The sequence below is a fragment of the Oxyura jamaicensis genome, chromosome 10 (genome assembly GCF_011077185.1).
Source record: "Oxyura jamaicensis isolate SHBP4307 breed ruddy duck chromosome 10, BPBGC_Ojam_1.0, whole genome shotgun sequence".
NCBI lineage: Eukaryota > Metazoa > Chordata > Aves > Anseriformes > Anatidae > Oxyura > Oxyura jamaicensis.
Genome location: NC_048902.1, coordinates 8,564,979 through 8,581,925, shown reverse-complemented (window position 1 = coordinate 8,581,925; position 16,947 = coordinate 8,564,979). Strand labels below are relative to the sequence as shown.

At 42.1% G+C, this 16,947-nt stretch overlaps 1 protein-coding gene across 5 annotated transcripts in view; it reads left to right on the top strand.

Moving 5' to 3' along the window:
* PEAK1 (pseudopodium enriched atypical kinase 1) overlaps positions 1-13,556 on the top strand; it is a 120,620-nt gene extending 107,064 nt beyond the window's left edge. For all 5 annotated transcript variants that reach the window (XM_035335906.1, XM_035335908.1, XM_035335910.1 and 2 more), the window contains one exon: positions 6,145-13,556. In XM_035335906.1, coding sequence (XP_035191797.1) covers positions 6,145-7,308 — 1,164 coding nt within the window. In that variant the 3' untranslated portion in view covers positions 7,309-13,556. The remainder of the gene's footprint in view (positions 1-6,144) is intronic.
* The last annotated feature ends 3,391 nt before the right edge of the window (positions 13,557-16,947 follow it).

Below are 16,947 nucleotides of genomic sequence, written 5' to 3'. Positions count from 1 at the left end.
AAAACCAGTCACAGTTAGAGTACTACTTTTCCAAATAGCAAAAATAGAAGTTCCCTTACAAGAAAGGTTTTCATGAAATTCCAATGTCTGAGGTATTTCTCCTTCACTCAGTACAACTATCATCTTCCAAGTAGCCGGTAGATCTGGGACAAGAAGGAAGCGTTCCCATGAAACCACACTCTTATCAGTCATTCCAGATATGTAGAGAAAAGGTTACACTACAATAGAAGCAGAAGTGGCTACCGATTTTTTGTACAGAGTGGACTGGACACGTCCACTTTTCAGTATCCCTAAGGAGACTTAATATGGCAGCAATATGACGGGGATCTTCAGGGAAAAAAAGAAAGAGGAAGAATGTGATTGCTCAGGATGAACAACAGTTAGACAAGATTAATTACTGTGCCAGCTGAGTGGAGGAAACTACTTCTACTTTCAGTATCAAACTCAAGGAAATTACTGCACAATATCATAGATAGCCACAGAAGTCATGGTTCAGAGTCCATACAGAGCAACGCAGATGAAAGACAACAAAGCGCTGAGGTACCCGTGCCACACGTGTTCTGAACACAGGCACGTGCTGCAGTGCAATTTAGGTAGGTTAACAGGGCTTGCAAAGGTACAAACAGCTCAAAAGGAGCAGTTAATAAAATGTACTGCTTTGATAGCAGAAATTCTTTGTGCATTAAAACCTTAAGATTTTGGCTACGGTTCCCATTCCAAGTATAAAATAGAGCAATGCAGAAATAAATAGTATTGGGCTGAGTATGGCTGGTAATTGTCAGCTGCAACTAGGAAACTATTTTCTAGTTTTGTTTAGTTTGTCACTTAGTGTGTTAAGATTTGTTGGTGGTTTTTGATTAATACAGTTCCCTAGTGGAGACTGGCAGAACTGTTCTCAGAAGTCATCCCCAGATGTCATGCTTCAGATCAAAATAAAGCTATAAACATTAAACTTTTAGCCCGTTCCAAGTTCAGTCATAGCAGCACAGAATTCTGTGTTTTGGCACATTGTTAAAAAGTCAGTCACTCTGTTCCAAGGCCAGATCAAGAAAATGAGGTCAATCAGAGATCAAACTGGCCTCCTTGGAAAAAAAAAATAAAAAAAAATTGTGCCAAGAACAAGCTATCAATTTGGGATTAGCAAGCTTTCATTCTACACAGAATTTCATTTGCAGTTGTCCCTGTGTATAATACAACAAAGTAGCACAGATGGTGCAGTCTCTGTGATCTTCCGTGTTTCTCATTTTCAGCACTTGTAAATTCATTTCCCACTATATTCATCTTCAGGTTCACCAATGTCCTGTAAAATGCATAGGACAGAGTGGAAATGAGATTCCCTGCTGGTAAAGTGGAAGTCAGCTGATGGCACAGTAGGCTACTGGACACATAATGGAAAAATAGAAGCTAATGCAGAAGTTTTTAGAAGCCCTGAAACATTAAAATCTTGCTTCTTTGCAAATGGGGGAAAAAAAAAAAAAAAAAAAAGAATATTGAAATGGCCGGATATAGAGACCCTTGTGCTGTCCTGATAAATGTGACCAAAGTTTGGCTCCTGTGGATGCACTAAAGGAAAGACACAGGATGACAATGCATACCAGTGAAAAGGAAGATGGAAAATTTCCATTCCTTTGTGCTCGTATCTCTCTTCTCATTGCTTTCTTGCATCATATGGAAGGGCTTTTTACCAACATTGCTTCATCTTTTGCACAACCATCCCGTTATCAGCACTAGAAATAAGGCTTGCCAAGCCCAGATCAACCAGCCCCTTTCCTCATAGCTCTCAGAAAAGGCCACGGGATTTCTGTGTTGTTTTTTTTGTTGTTGTTTGTTGATGACTGGAACAGACAAAAGCTTTAAATATCATGCAAAGAAAACTGGGTTGTATACTTGCTCACAGTTTTGAGATAGCATCAGCTGTCACCGACAGAAAAGAAGCTCTGTATCAGTTTCTTTTGCAATTCATCACAAGCAACCTATAACTGCTAACTGTTAGTGAGGGCATCAAATTTCACAACCTGTCCCCTAAATGTTTTCAAAGGTAAAGGTAGACTTTGCCTAACTTACCAGAAGTCAAGCCGTCTTAACAACTTTAAATCTTGGTCATTAGATTATAGTTTTAGGTGACAGTGGGGTTATTCCAATACAAGGTGCAAAGGTAAGCATTATTACCCATTATTGGTATTGAAGATACCATTCACTACTCTTGCAAAACTGCAATATAAAATAGAGTTCTGAGTAGAAAGTGCAGCACAGAAAATAATGAAATAACACAAAAAGATTCTTGGCCCTTATTTTTTCTGATTCCAGGTAATCCAGTGAAAGTCAGTAAATGAAATTTCGTTCTATGAACTGTCTCAGAACAGATCAATAAGAAAATGTAGTTTGTCTCTACTGCTTGCAGTACATTTTCTCTGTTCTAATAAGATATTAGTACAATGGGAATCTGAACTCTGCAGTCTCAAAGCCCAGTACTTACCTGGACTCACGCAGTTGTATTTCACAGCTAAAGTCTGAAGAGTAATCAGACACTTAAAGGAACATCAGATTACTGCAGGTCTTCCTTTTAGAAACAGTTTTATGAATTCAGACGGATTTCTGATTCATACCCCAGCCTTTGGATGCTGTTCCTAGACAGCCTAGCTTTCCATTCCCCTTTGTCACTTACAGAACATCTAGTGTACAGATTTTAGTGCTTGTATAGTCACCAATTTAATCAAGTTTAAATAAGGCAGCTGCCTCTTCCACTTCTCAGATCATGTTGCTTGCAAACAAAAAGCAAGAAGCAGAGAATACATCTCTAATCAGATTTCAGCTTTCTTGTTCTGGAAGATACTGCATGCATGTTCGTGTATCCAATACTTGCATGTATTGAACAGGAGAAGTAAGAAAAGTGTCTGATAGCCATCATTGCTGGGCATTTAAGAGATGAGATTTGTTTGTTTTTATTATCTTCTTCAACAACAGAATAAGGATGGAAGATGTGTTCTCATGAGTGCAGTCACTTTAGTATTGATTGCTTCATTTAGTCTTCAATTACTGTTGCATTGATACAAAGATAACCTCCACAGTCCCTGTAGCAAGGATGGAATTAGCATCCCCATTCTTGATGGAGAGGCGTCTGAAACAAAATCTCACGTTTGAGAGTTGACGTTTGGGAACCTTTGGCTCTGCTGTGGATTCAGACTGTAGAGGTGACAGTGACTTGAAGGGTTTCATAAACAACAGGAACAGTGGAATCAGTGATTTTTTCACCCTTGGATCGTTACATGTAAGTTTCTGTTCAGCTTGATGCTGAAGAAGTCTTAACTGGAATATTGTATTCTTACAGGGTACCATTCTTCAGAAAGAAGTAATAAATATGGGAGAAACCAGAAGAGTAACAAGAATCAGAGGGTTAGGAATGAAGAAAAGAGGGAAATAGGATTAAATAGTAGGAAAAAGGGAGAAGATGGAAAAGGGCAGTGGTGGAGAAGAACAACTCCCTTTCAGGGTGTTTTCAGTAGGCTGGGAAGGCAGTTCTTAGGGATGATCTGGCTGGCAGCATACAGATACATTTGCCTTGCAGGCCTGTTCTGCTAGCTCAGAAGACAAGGGCAAAGGCAGCGTACTGCACCCCAACAGCTGCATGCCTTTTGGTGCAGGTATCTGTGCAGGACCGGTCGTTCCTAAATTCCAAGGGAGCATTGCCACGTCCACAGAGAGACCTACTGAAATTGTGCTTCTGTACTAGTACAATTCTAGGACTGGGGATATTTTCTAAAAATGAGTGAACTGAGGCTGATGTTTGAGACATGCAAAGCACTAGGATCCTGTTATTTTAACCAAAATTTCAGTAATACATTTGAGAGTGCTTTTTCGAAGTAAGTAAGAAAATGGGGCTGCCTAGGACTATCATTAAGAACTAGAAATCAGTTTTGATTCCTTTTCTTATCCCTTTTCGTAGGCAAGGAAAAATCATTCTTATGAACTTTTGAAAAAATGCATTGTATTCACCAAACTGGGAAGTGTTAATTGGTTAATTGTTTCATGAGTAAATTCTCTGTGGATTATATTTTCCTGATAGAATGTCATTTTCAGCTGGCAGGTGGCATTAGAACCCCTCTGGGGGTAACATGAGGTATAGTATGGTTGCTAAGGGCAACTGCTTTTTTTGTGCTTGTCTTATCAGCAAGTAAACTTGACATTAAAGAGTGCTTAATTTTATATATATATATTTTTTTTAAGAGTGTCCACCTGGACGCTTTCCTGCTAAACCTACTGTAGGGAACCTGCTTTTAGCAGGGAGGTTGGTATTGATGATCTGCAGAGGTCCCTTCCAACCCCTAAGGTTCTGTGATGAGTTTATATTTTGGATTAAGTCCTTTAAGTAATAACAAAACAAAACAAAACAAAAGCTGGGTTGCAACGTACAGAATTTTCTGCATCTGGAATTGATTGTCTCCATGGCTGGCTGTCCAAGAAAAAGGCCATGGACTTGAAGGGCATAGAAATCAAAACTCTTTTCATTGTTCTCCCAGTCAGATTTGATACATGTAGCAAGGGTAGTCTATACAACACTTCTCTACCTCTGTCTTTTGTGCAGTATTAAGTATTTGATAAACCCAGGGACTTCAGTCTCCAGGACGATCAGCTGACATACCTAATTCAAGGATTCATGCTGCATTGTTACTGTTCCTGTTTAAACTTGTAACCCTTGAAATACCGGGGGACTGTCATTGTCGCTTCGTATGGAAACATGCATCGTCACCTCATGTATCTACTTCATATGACTGTCTGAAAAAGCACTTCTCAACAAGCGTAGAAGACTAAATGTACCCTTTGTGTGTTTGTTCAGTGGAAGATGAGTTTATAACTAGCGCTACGTGAGTTCCTGAGAAGGCAAAAAAGGGAAAACCAGGAGAAAAGCCACCTTTTGCTTACATCTAGGGCTAGTCTGAGATCTGGGCTCCTTAACTGTTGTGACTGTGCAGAACTAGTGCTGACTTTTCTAACCTCATTCTTAGAGATCAGCCTTTCCTTTGCTTTCAGAAAGGAGCTTAGGGAGGCTGTAACTTCATCTGGAATGAGGTATCTTCCTGTCTTCTCTTCCTTTGAGCTTTGCAGTTAAAACCTGTTGGTGCTTGACACCAACTGAGTATTTAGGCTCTAACCGTGTAAAGATTAAAACATGCACTTAACCTCACAGGCTCTGAACAATCTCAGTGAAGTCAGCAGAAGTAAGGTTAATGCGCAACGGTCAACGCAGCTGAGTCTTTGTAGGGCTGCAATTTTAATCAGTAACTGCTGTAGAACAGAGGCCCTAATAGAGATTGTCCCATGGCTGTCATAAGGCGGTCAGAGCTGCCAGTTGTTATGACAGTGCAGACAATTAATAAGGATATTAATTATGGTGATAATGTACATATCAAGGTATTTCTGGACAGCAATGAAGTATAGGTAGACAGGACAAAATGTAAGTGTATACTTAGGATGTTGACAAATGATTGAAAGCAATTAAGGTACCATGTTCTAATGAGTTTTTATTCGTCACCTGAGCCACAGCAAATTCCCCCTGTCCCCCCACCTCACTGAAGATATGATGTGTGTTAGCTCCACACAGCTTCAGCTAATAGATTTCAGTTTCCAATTACAGTGGGCAAGGAGCATGCATCCAGTCATTTAGCTCAGCTGGCAGCTGGTAACTTGTTATGCCACGCTGGTTCACTTGTGTGCAATCATCTGATCATATCCTCCGATATTCTATGCTTATTTCTTTGTATATCCCATTGCTCTTGATAATGCTCATTTTGTTCAAGCTTCACACAAATCTGAGAGAAGAACAAGAAATAAAATGATACTGATAAACAAGTAACTGTGCAGTAAGCTTCCTTGTGAAGTTACCTTGTATCAGCTGCTCCTCTGACTGAAAGCAGAACCTGCCCGAGCAGTATTTTCTGTAGAGCAATAGATGCACAGGAGAGCTGCTTGCACATATTGATCTGCAGTTGCAGTTCCAGTCCAGTGCAGAACTGTTCACGTGCCAAGGTCAGTTCAGCAAAAAATGTTTTGGTCCTTGTATTTGGACTATGGATACATTAAATAAAAAAGGATATAGAACTTGCATATTAAGAGTTAATGTCTGTTCTGTTTATTTTCTTTCCCCAGATTTGTAAGAGCAAAGCTAAGGAGTCCCAGCAGTATTATCACAGCCTATCTATCCGGCAGAGCCTGGCTATCAACTTTAACATCCAGCAGGACTGTGGCCATTTCCTTGCTGAAGTCCCAGTTCGCCTCCTTCCATGGGAGGACAGTGATGCACCAGAGGTTGAAGAAGAAGAAGAAGATCAAGAAGAAGAAGAGAAAGAACCTGAGCAAAAGAACAGAGATGCTCCTTCCAATACAGAGGCTTCACAGAAGGACAGCTCAAGTAATCAGGGGACCATCAGCAGGCCACGCAGCCGTGTTGTAGTCATCACGCGGGAGGTCCCATACTTAACCGTGGCTGACTTTGTGCGAGAGTCTGCACCGCGCCATGCAAAAAGCCCAGATTTGTATGAGAGGCAGGTCTGTCTCCTCCTTCTACAGCTGTGTTTGGGGCTGGAACACCTGAAACCCTATCATATCACACACTGTGATCTGCGGCTGGAGAACCTGCTGCTGGTTCATTCCAGACCAGGAGGCAGCCCCCTGAGCTCTGAGTCCATGGAGCCCAGTCCCAACACTGCTTGCCCAGCCAGGTTAATAGTGAGCAACTTCTCGCAGGCCAAGCAGAAGAGTCATATGGTGGATCCTGAGGTCCTAAGGGATCAGTCCCGCCTGGCTCCAGAAATCATCACTGCCACACAGTACAAAAAGTGTGATGAATTTCAGACTGGCATCCTTATCTACGAAATGCTGCACTTACCCAATCCCTTTGATGAGAATCCAGAGCTGAAGGAGAAGGAATATACTCGTGCTGATCTCCCCAAGATCCCTTGCCGTTCCCTCTACTCTCAAGGGCTTCAACAACTTGCCAGCTGCCTGCTAAATCCCAACCCTTCAGAGAGGATCCTGATATCAGAAGCCAAGGGAATCCTTCAGTGTTTGCTTTGGGGTCCACGTGAGGACTTGTTTCATGCTCTGAGAACATCTTCCAACCCAGCTCGGAGAGATGCTGTACTTCAGAACTGGCTGGACATCAAAAGGACGCTGCTGATGATCAAGTTTGCAGAGAAGTCCTTTGACAGGGACTGTGGAGTTATTCTGGAAGACTGGCTTTGTTGTCAATATCTGGCTTTTGCCACTATAGACTCACTTCATCGCATTGTGAGAATCATGCAGCAGCACTAGTTTGTAGAACCTGTTGCTTTTCATGAAGCACCTCCACCCCAGCCCACACTCTAACCTGCGCTAGGGCTCACACTTCGAACAAGTGTTTCAAAAAAGGCCTAGATATCAAAGCCAGCAACTCTGAGCAAATAAGTTCTGATTGGAGAAATTGCATCCTGTACCCTATATGACAGAAACTTTACTTTTTTGCCAGGCCTTGTAGGGATTAATTTTATACACACACATGACTGCATTTGTATCAGACACTTTGTAACTAGATTAATATCTGGATGAAAAGGAGAGCAAACTTTGATACCACTATTTCTATCACTGCAGTAAACAAATCGCCCTCCTCTTCTGGGTAGTTTCTGTCATTTCTGTATGTAGCATTGGTAGTGAATAGCAGTGACCATTAGCAGAGATGGGGTAGTTGTACATGGGAGATGAATGATCCACATTGCCCCATGCCACAAAACACTCCACTGCCTTCAATCCACATCCCAGGCAAAGTTTTCTCTCACCTTAGACCCCTTACAGTGGGGCCGGACTCCTCTTTCCTTTGGTCTCAACCAAATGGTTCCTGATCTTTCTGTTACGTTTTATGCCTTCTATTTTCCTGGCAGATATGGTTATCCTGCTGATTGCAGCAGTGTCGGCGGACAGTAAGCATCTGTGTTCTGTCCTCTTCCCTCCTCTGTCCCTGACTTGCTGCCTGCCCATGTCCTTTCTGATCACGGATCCTTGATTTCAACCATGCTGCCTTAATTGGACCATTATCCTTAGCTTAAGACCTCTGCATTAAAAAGCAGAATATGCACACTTGGTCTTTCCCATTTCCCATGACACTCACCATTCCGGACAGCTGATGTACTGTAGCTGTAATTCTGTTTATACCAGAAAACTGCAACGCATGGTGGGCAATTGAAATTCCCCTTCCATCGCAAAAGGCACTAAAGCCTGACTTGAAATGGATAGGACGTACATAACCTTCTCTGACAATCACTGCTGTGAACTGGGGTTGAAAATAACAACCACCTTTTCTGTTTTATTTTGTTTTGCTCTTGTCACTTGTGCCATATTGCAAAATGGGACTGAAATTGGCTCTGCTGGTATGTTGGCAGGAGACAGAAATGCTTAGAGCTTGTCTGTGTGTAGCTCACAGGCCGCATGGAAATGCTTTTTCTGCAGACACAGTTCTCTGAAGGGTAAAAACAAGGGGGCAAAAACACTGTTGTTTAATTATTGAGGGAGCTGTGAAGTTCGGCAGCCACAACTAACAGTATCGTGATCCATTTTTGCCACAGTGGTGCTTGGCTGCACGTCTCCTGTCTGCTGTAACTAGTGTTTCCTAATGTTGCTAGAGACAACATCCTAAAAATGGCATGTTGTCAAAATAGCTCAAAGAGCATTGCAGACAGGGTTTTGGACTAGAGCAGGAATTATTGAGTATTAAAGAGACAAAATTAAAAAAAAAAATCAACCTGAAGGAGCTTTTCACTTTTAGAGGCAGCTGCTGACTTTCTTCCCTAGCCTAATGGATGTTTCCTACAGAACCGCTGCAGTTGTACAGACGTTATTTTTGCTCAGTATTGCTAGGCTCTGAATTGTTTCCTGAATCACTCTGAAGAATTCATTTGGATTCAGAAGAAAAAGCGATACTGAATATTCTGACCCAGGGGATGGAAAGCAGACAGCCCTAGTTATGAGCCTGTGCTTCTCTTCTATGGATCTATGTGCAATTCTTGTATGTATTTTTTAAAGCTGTACATTACAGTGTTCACTTTACACACCAGCCTTTACCTGATGCTAGATCTGCAGCCCCTTCCTTTTACTTTCCTGGCACATAAATGCACAGATACCCGTGTGTTCTTTTTATGGATTGATATTTCATTTTAATTGTTAAAACTGTGAGGAATCAATTCACTTCAGCCTTGAAACAAATAGCCACTTTATACAGCATATGCATGTTTGGACCAGATGCATGGAAACTGAACAAACAGTCCTGCAGGCTTAAGGTCAGCGAAACTAGCTCTGGATCCACACCGTTCACTTGGAGGGGTTGAAATTTCTGTATTAATCTTCTCTGGCATCTATCAGAGCTAAGCGGAATAGCGTGTAGAAGCCTACATCGATTGTGCCATAGTATGTAGACAGTCTCTGTGACCTTTCTAAAGACTTTTTGAAACTTATGATGATTATTCTTGTGTTTGATTCACCTGTATCAGTGAAGGATCAGGCAAGGATAAGGATAATATATTTTCATGTGATATATATTTTTTCTTTCTCTTTTTGGCAAGAAGGTCAGGATGGCAGCATTGACTGGGGGGGAGGGAGGGGAGGAAGAGGACAGTGCTTTAAAAGCCCAAGTGCAATGTGTGTAGTTGAGGTACTTCACTACATCAGGAAAGAAAGTTTCTATACTACTGCTGAGCAGCTTGTAGAACCTTTAAATGAATCACACACGTGTTCAGTGCAGCTCTGCTTTCTCTGGAGACAGGAGGGCAATACCCTCGTAGCTTAAGTACACTGAGCATGACAAGTCACACACGTACTATCTGCTAGCTATTAGTCACAACGTGTTGAGCTAAGAGTAGGGCTTCTTGTTCTCTGTACTCTGGTTTTGTGTTCGTTTCATAGTGCCTGTGCGCACATAACTTCTCACCTAGCTCATACAGGCTGTATGAGCAGGTCTTGGACCACTTGCTGTTGTAGTGGGCTCGCTCCCTGAGGCCGGTAGGTTTCCGTGTTTACGGACACGTGTTCTCAGTGTCACTTTCATGTCAACACACACATGCAAAGTTGAATTTCGAATGTTTTACAACCATACGTATTTAATGCAGCTGGTCCAAAGCCTTTGTATCTCTAGCTATCGGATTTCAGTTAGTATTTTTTGTGATGAACCAATACTCATTTTAACTCTGCAGTATAATCAAGCATGGATAGATGTTCACTACCAATCTCTTTCTTGTGCAGCACTGGGTAAACTTTAGCAATTTGTAATGTTGTGTGTGTTTTCTTTAAAAAAGAAAGAATGATCAAAGAAGTCAAACACAACCTGGCCTGAGGTATTCCTCGGGGGAGCTAGCGGCTGACTTTGCAGATGTGCCCATAACTGATGATTGTAACTGTTTGTGGTAGTCCTCCATCCTAGCGACAGATTATGCCACATAAATATCTGAGAATGTATGCATTAAACTGATTGTAAACAAATCCTAAGAATGCTACAGCATAATTGCTAAGCAAAAGGAAAAAAACCCACTCTGTAATTGGGATCCTGTGTAGGACAGGAACAAAACCCCTGGCTGTGCACACTTTAACGTCCATGACTATGTGCACAGATCTTGAATTTTTTTTAGCAGTATCGCACTTTCAGTTGATCTCAAGAAATAGGAAGAGCTGCAAATCTCAGATAACAGTATTGACTGTAAATATATATTTTTCTATTAATAAAAGCTGTCGTTCACATATTTTTAACATGAACTCTAAAGATTTTTCCAGTGGAAACTAATTTCTGGAAAATCAAATGTTTGCTTGAACTATGTTGAGTGGTTTCTGATCCTATTAGAGCCATTAAAAACCTCTCTAATGTTTCAGAGAGAGCATAGTGATTGGATTCACAACATTAGTGCCTTGTCAAAAAAAAAAAAAAAAAAAAAAAAAAAGTAAAATGAAGCTGGTCAGTTGGTAGAAATCTTATTCTTCCCATAATAGCCCTATAAATAATACTGCCTACGTTAAGATGCAAAAATTGAAAGCTGTACTTCATACAATACTGAGTTGACCTATTCAATAAAATCTGTTTCTGGAGTTTCAGTTATTTGAACAGGTTCCTTTAAATTGCTTGTAGTACAGCATAAACCACCGAAATTGTGGGCTTTCAAGTTTGGAACGGAATCTGCACAGGGAGAATAATATACCAAGTCAATTGGTCCAGACTGACTTCTGCATCAAAACAAGTCTAATGCTTTGACAATCTACTGCACGCGCTCGGCTTCTAGGAGAGGAGGAATCAGAAGGAGGTAAGGTGTGCTGCTCCTGATGTCAGTAGTGGATGTGCTGCACACTGCACTGTGGTGTGAAATGCAAATCTCTAGTAAAAGAGGAGTTCTGAAAAAAATACTCCTGAGGTGTTATGGAAAATGGGTTTGTTCTGTATTTCTTAAATTGGAGTTACCTATTCACTGATTAGCTTTCAAGCCTCAGATCTGCTCCAGTCAGTATGCAGAACCAGCTAAGATAAAGAGAATCGATTAGTAAAACCTTAGCTAGAAATTTTCAGGAATGAGGGAATCCAGAATTTTGTTCTGGAGCCTCAAGGATGTCCAGTGTAGAGGCCTGGTCTCTTTTCAATATTCAGATCTGATTAAATCAACAACTCAAGCTAGGATACTGTGCTGCTGGCCTGCAGACAAGAATGCACGTACCATTTACAAAAATACTCCACCTTACATCTTGTATGCTCCACACATCCCAGCAGCACCCACAAGGTATGAATGGATCATCTTGACATTTTAACACAGGGGAATTCCAACGTACTAGAGAGAAAAATATATTATTTAAATAAATCAGAGGTGTGCTAGCAATCAGCTGCTTAGAGAATTCATTCAGCAGCTTCCCACTGTAGGGCCCTAACTTTAGTATGTAAAAATAGTATTTGCTGCTGAATGAAATGTATCTGTTTCTCAATTCTTGTGTTGAGAAGCCCCACCTAAATTAATATATTTTTTGTTTGTAATAACAAATTCATATGTAAATATATATTAAATAATCCTGTTATTATTTAAATCAGTTGCAACTATAATGAGGGATACAATGGAAACTGAATCAGACCTTTTAATGCACTTTCATTTCCCCTTTACCCCAAACAAGAATTAAAATGTCTGTTTCTCCGTAGAAACAGCCTGTGACTGTTAAACTGTTACCTGGTGCATGACTGGGCCATCTATTTAACTCTGATTTTGCAAAGGTAGTGTTGGTTCTGCTAAAACACCTGGAAAACCTAGAGCACGATCAGAGCTCTTCAGTCCATGTGTAGAGAGATGTGATGATGATTTAGTTATGCAGTAAGATAACATCGACGAAGCGCAGAATAGAACTTTAAATACCTCTATAGTAACAGACCTGTGGAAATACTCTGTAAACAATTGTCTGGATTCCTAACACACAAAAAATACTTTTCAGAAGAAATACTAAGGAGACGTTTCTTTAGGGCATCCTCAACTCCAAAAGGAGGAACCAGTCTTTGCTGCTGCTGTGTTGCAGTGAATTTCTGATAGACATTTGTATAGATTTTACTATTCACCTGGATGCAGTATTAGAAGGATGGTGGTTTTGAACAGACGTAGAATGTAATTTAAATAATTTCCTATAAGCCTCCTTGCTTTGGTGCTCCACTCAGCATTTAGTTGGAAACCACAGAATGCTTTCAGATCAGGCAGAGTTGCCAGTCAGAAATGAAATACTCAGCTTACCTGTACATTAGCATTTTACCACTCCACAGAATTTGGGAATTTGGACTGTACTTCAGATGGTGAAAATTACTTCTTTCATACACCCAAGGGGAAAATTTCAGGGATTTAGAAGAGGATGGATTTTTTTTTTAATGTGGAAGAAGTGTATGTTCACATATATACATATATGAGTGTGTGTGGGCACATTCATATATATATGTATGTATATGAAATTTTGTATCCCAAAAATATTCTTTGCCCCTTCCCATTTGCAAATATATATATTATATATTGTATATATAATATATATTTGGGGCTGTGTCAGTTTGAATCTAGTCATTTCATAAAGAACACCTTCAAAATTGACTTTAACCTCAGTTTCTTTATCATTTGGCTTGTTGGTAATAGCAGGTTTTGCAGTTGAAATCCTTGGGTTTTTTTCTTTTAAAACTTAATTATGCTGAGCATTTAAGAATATGTTCTTGTTTTTAATAGAAGGGGGGAAGTTATTTTTAAATTAGGGATTCCAAAACTGATAATCTTTTATAAGCAGGATTTCTTTAAAAGACCTTGAATAAGGGATTTATTTGTCTCTAATTTCAACTCCATTCTTGTGGGTGATTTGTATTTGGAATTCCTGGTTGCATTGCTTTATCTGGTGCTTCATATTGACATTTACACATTTTTATATAAGTATATAAACTTCAAGCCTTCCTTTGTGATCAGGGGCAGTTACACTCTGGTTTGCTGTGGTACTTTGCTGTGTACTCTGTGGCATTCATGTTACTGTGTAAATAAACTAGTTTTATTACACTCAAACTTTCACTTGTCTTTTTCTTCCTAGGAAATTAGCCTAAGATCTGGACTTCTGAGGAAAACACACGTGGCAAGTCCAGAAAAAAGGTTTTCCTCCAATAAAAGTGGGCTGGTTTGCAGCAGCAGGTAGTGTGTGAGTGCAACAGATAGGAGCTTTGGTTGCTGAGTGATGCTCAGCACCTGTGGCCAAGCATCCCCGCTGCCCAGGGCTCGGGACACAGAGCCGCCTGCCAGCTCTGATGGTGTTTTCCCCAGAAGTCTCACCATGGCTGGCTCTGGTTCAGCTCCGTGCCAACAAACAGCAGCGGCAGCCCAAAAATAAACTCCACCAGCAACTGCTGCTGATTGAACAACTGCCTGGTAAAGCCGCCTCGGAGAGAGGTGACTTGACACATTAATGAAAATGGAGACAGCCGCGTGTCCGCGCTGGGGCAACTGTTATCCCTAAAGGAGCTGAGCCAACGTTAGCCATTTCCCTAGTGTGGACGGGGCTTAAATGGCCTGATGTGAAGGAATAAAATGGCTCTGAGGGAAATTTTTATATGCTGTGACAAAGTCGGATGCCTCCAAGGCAGTCATCTGCAGTGGAATTCATTTTGTCTGATCCGTTACCTTGAAGCACACAGCCTGATGGAGGGTCTGTGAGAAACAGATGGGATAATATGCATCTTCCGTGATCGTGCAGACACACTTCAGCGGTAGTGAGATCAAACAGCTCAATTTTGCTCCCAGATTTGATAGGCAGCAATGCTAGCTGCAGATGCTAATTTATTAGCATAGAACAGATGACACCGCGTACGTTGGAGCAGTGCTGTGGTTCTGCATGATAATTGTGCTGCTTGTAACTACTCTTTTAAGAGAACCAACATCCTGAGGGCTTGATTCTTCCCATGGTTCCAGTGGCTTTGCACAGGTAATGTCATCAATTGCAGTGGGATCACAATTAGTCTAGTGTAACTACTACGTCTTTCACATTTATTCCTCAGACACGGTTTAGAAGCCTTTCAAAACCAGTTGAAGCTAGTGTCCTCATCCTTTTTAAAAATACAAAGCTAACTGACTCCAGAGATACCAGTAAATATGCAAGACATTTAACAGCCTGATAAATATTTCAGCTTTGCCAGAGTAATCTCTCTTCACTTCAACGAAGTGCCAAGGACTCAGCTAAACAGAGTCAGATTATGCCGTTTGTCAGCGGCAATCACCACTCTGGAGGGAAAAGATACTCAAAAATAGACTGCAACCTTGACAAGACATGATAGTTATACTAGTTTTACTAAAATCTGTTTGAAATGAATTCAGTTACATCAGTGCAAACTCTCTGGTGGGTGTCCTTAAGTGGTCACAGTCTGGCATTCTCATTTAAGCTTGTGCCGGACATGAATACAAGTGAGGCCAGCAGACGCGTAGTTTAGGCAGATGCAAGAATTTTCAGGTTTTTCACCAGCCCAGAAATTCACCTTAACTGTAAACAGGCCCTAAGAAGCTTTGTTCCTATAAATGGCAAACCTTTATTTTCTGGAAAATCTTCATGCTATGCAGGCTGCCTGTTTTGCCGAGTTAGTAAGCATCTGTGCTGCCACACATGAATCACGCCGTCCTCCTCCTTACCCAGCAGTGGCTTCAGCCAGAATTACATCGGAGCAGCCGGCTCACAAGGCACAAGTTAAACATTTTGTGCCATCCATCCTGCAGGGGATGTCTCATTTCAGTTCAATTCTGAGCTAAGACTCCTAGCTCTGTGGAGAAAGGCATGCATTAAAACACCCCGTCTGGCCTTCAAATCTGCTGCACTTCACTTAGTGCTGCTGCTGCTATCTCAGCAGGCAACGCCACAGCCTAGTGCTTAGCCCAGCCACTCGGAAGATGGAGGCAGGATTCTTGCTATCAGTTCATCTCTTTTAGATGAGAACAGAAGTCAAGTGAGTAGCAGCATCTATTGTCTGGAAAACAAGGCACTGAGGGAACCACTGGGAGAGCAGCTGGAGGAGTGCAAAGCAGATTTATGGGTATTAAACCAGAGAACACAAACGATAGCTACTGAACATTTTCTGTCAGCATCTCCTGTTCTTACACCACGCACGCCCCAATGAGACCTCTTTGTTTTGCTGTCATTAAGGTGTTATTTTGTCACACTGCAGCTGGCAGAGTCGGGACATACAAAAGCAGATGCTGGAAGCAGCACAAACATTTAAGGCAAAGCCGCAAAACCCTCTGCTACATCTTAGACTCCAGAAAGGTGAGAAATGGGAGTGGAGAAGCCTATTGCCAAGTTACTTACCACTCTCTGTTTTCTTCAGTACCAGCCAGTCTTAATTGTAGTCTGTGTTCAACAGACACGTATGAAGCTGCTGTCTCCAGCTGTTGCCTGCTGTTTTACAGGGACTGGGACGTGCCGTGCCACTGGTGTCACCCAAGGCAGAGAGCTCTAGAGGGACTGGAGCATCGGGCTGCCAGCAGCAGTTTGACATTCAGCAAAGGTAAATGCTGTGTTCTGCCCCAGGACAGAGGAATGCCAGACACAGGTCCAGACAGGGAGGTGAGTGACTGGAGAGCAGCCCTGCAGAGAGGGGTCTGGGGGTGCTGGTTGACAGCAGGCTCAGCGTGAGCCAGCAGCGTGTCCTGGCCACCAAGAGGACAAACCACTTTTTGGGGTGCATTAAACACAGCATAGCCAGCCAGTCACACGAGGGGATTCTCCCACTGTGTTTTGTGTTGGTGCGGCCTTGCCTTGAATACCGTGTGCAGTTCTAGGCTCCATAATGTAAAGAGGATGCAGAGGTACTTGATGGCATCCAGGGGACGGCAACAACACTGGCAAAAGGGCTGGAAAGCATGTCCCACAAGGAGAGGCTGAGGACGCTTGGTTTGTCTCGTCTGGTGGAAAGGAAAGGAAACTAAGAGGTAGCCTCAGTGCGCTCTGCAGCTTCCTGAGGAGCTTCCTGTACAGGGGGCGATGCCAGGCTCTGCTCCCTGGGAACCAAAGAAAGGACTCGTGGGAACGGCACAGAGCTGTGCCAGGGGAAGTGCAGAGTAAATGTGAGGAAAAAATCTTTACCGTGAGGGTGGTCAAACACCGGATCAAGCTTCCTAGCAGAGTGGTTGATGCCCCATGGCTGTGAATGTCGAAAGGCCTTTGGACAATGCCCTCACTAATACGCTGTCACTTTTGGCTAGCCATGAAGAGGGCAGGCAGCTGGATTCAATGATCACTGTAGGTCCAGCTGAACTATTCTGTTCTGTGCTGCTCTACTCTATTCTAAGGCACCTGACTTGGCACCCTGGGGTGAGGAGAGCCCTCACTCCCCTGCATGCTGCCCTTTAGAGACAGAAAGGCCCCAAGGGCAGCACCTGTGTGCAGCAGGGCAGGGGGCAGTTACAGGTCTAATGTCAG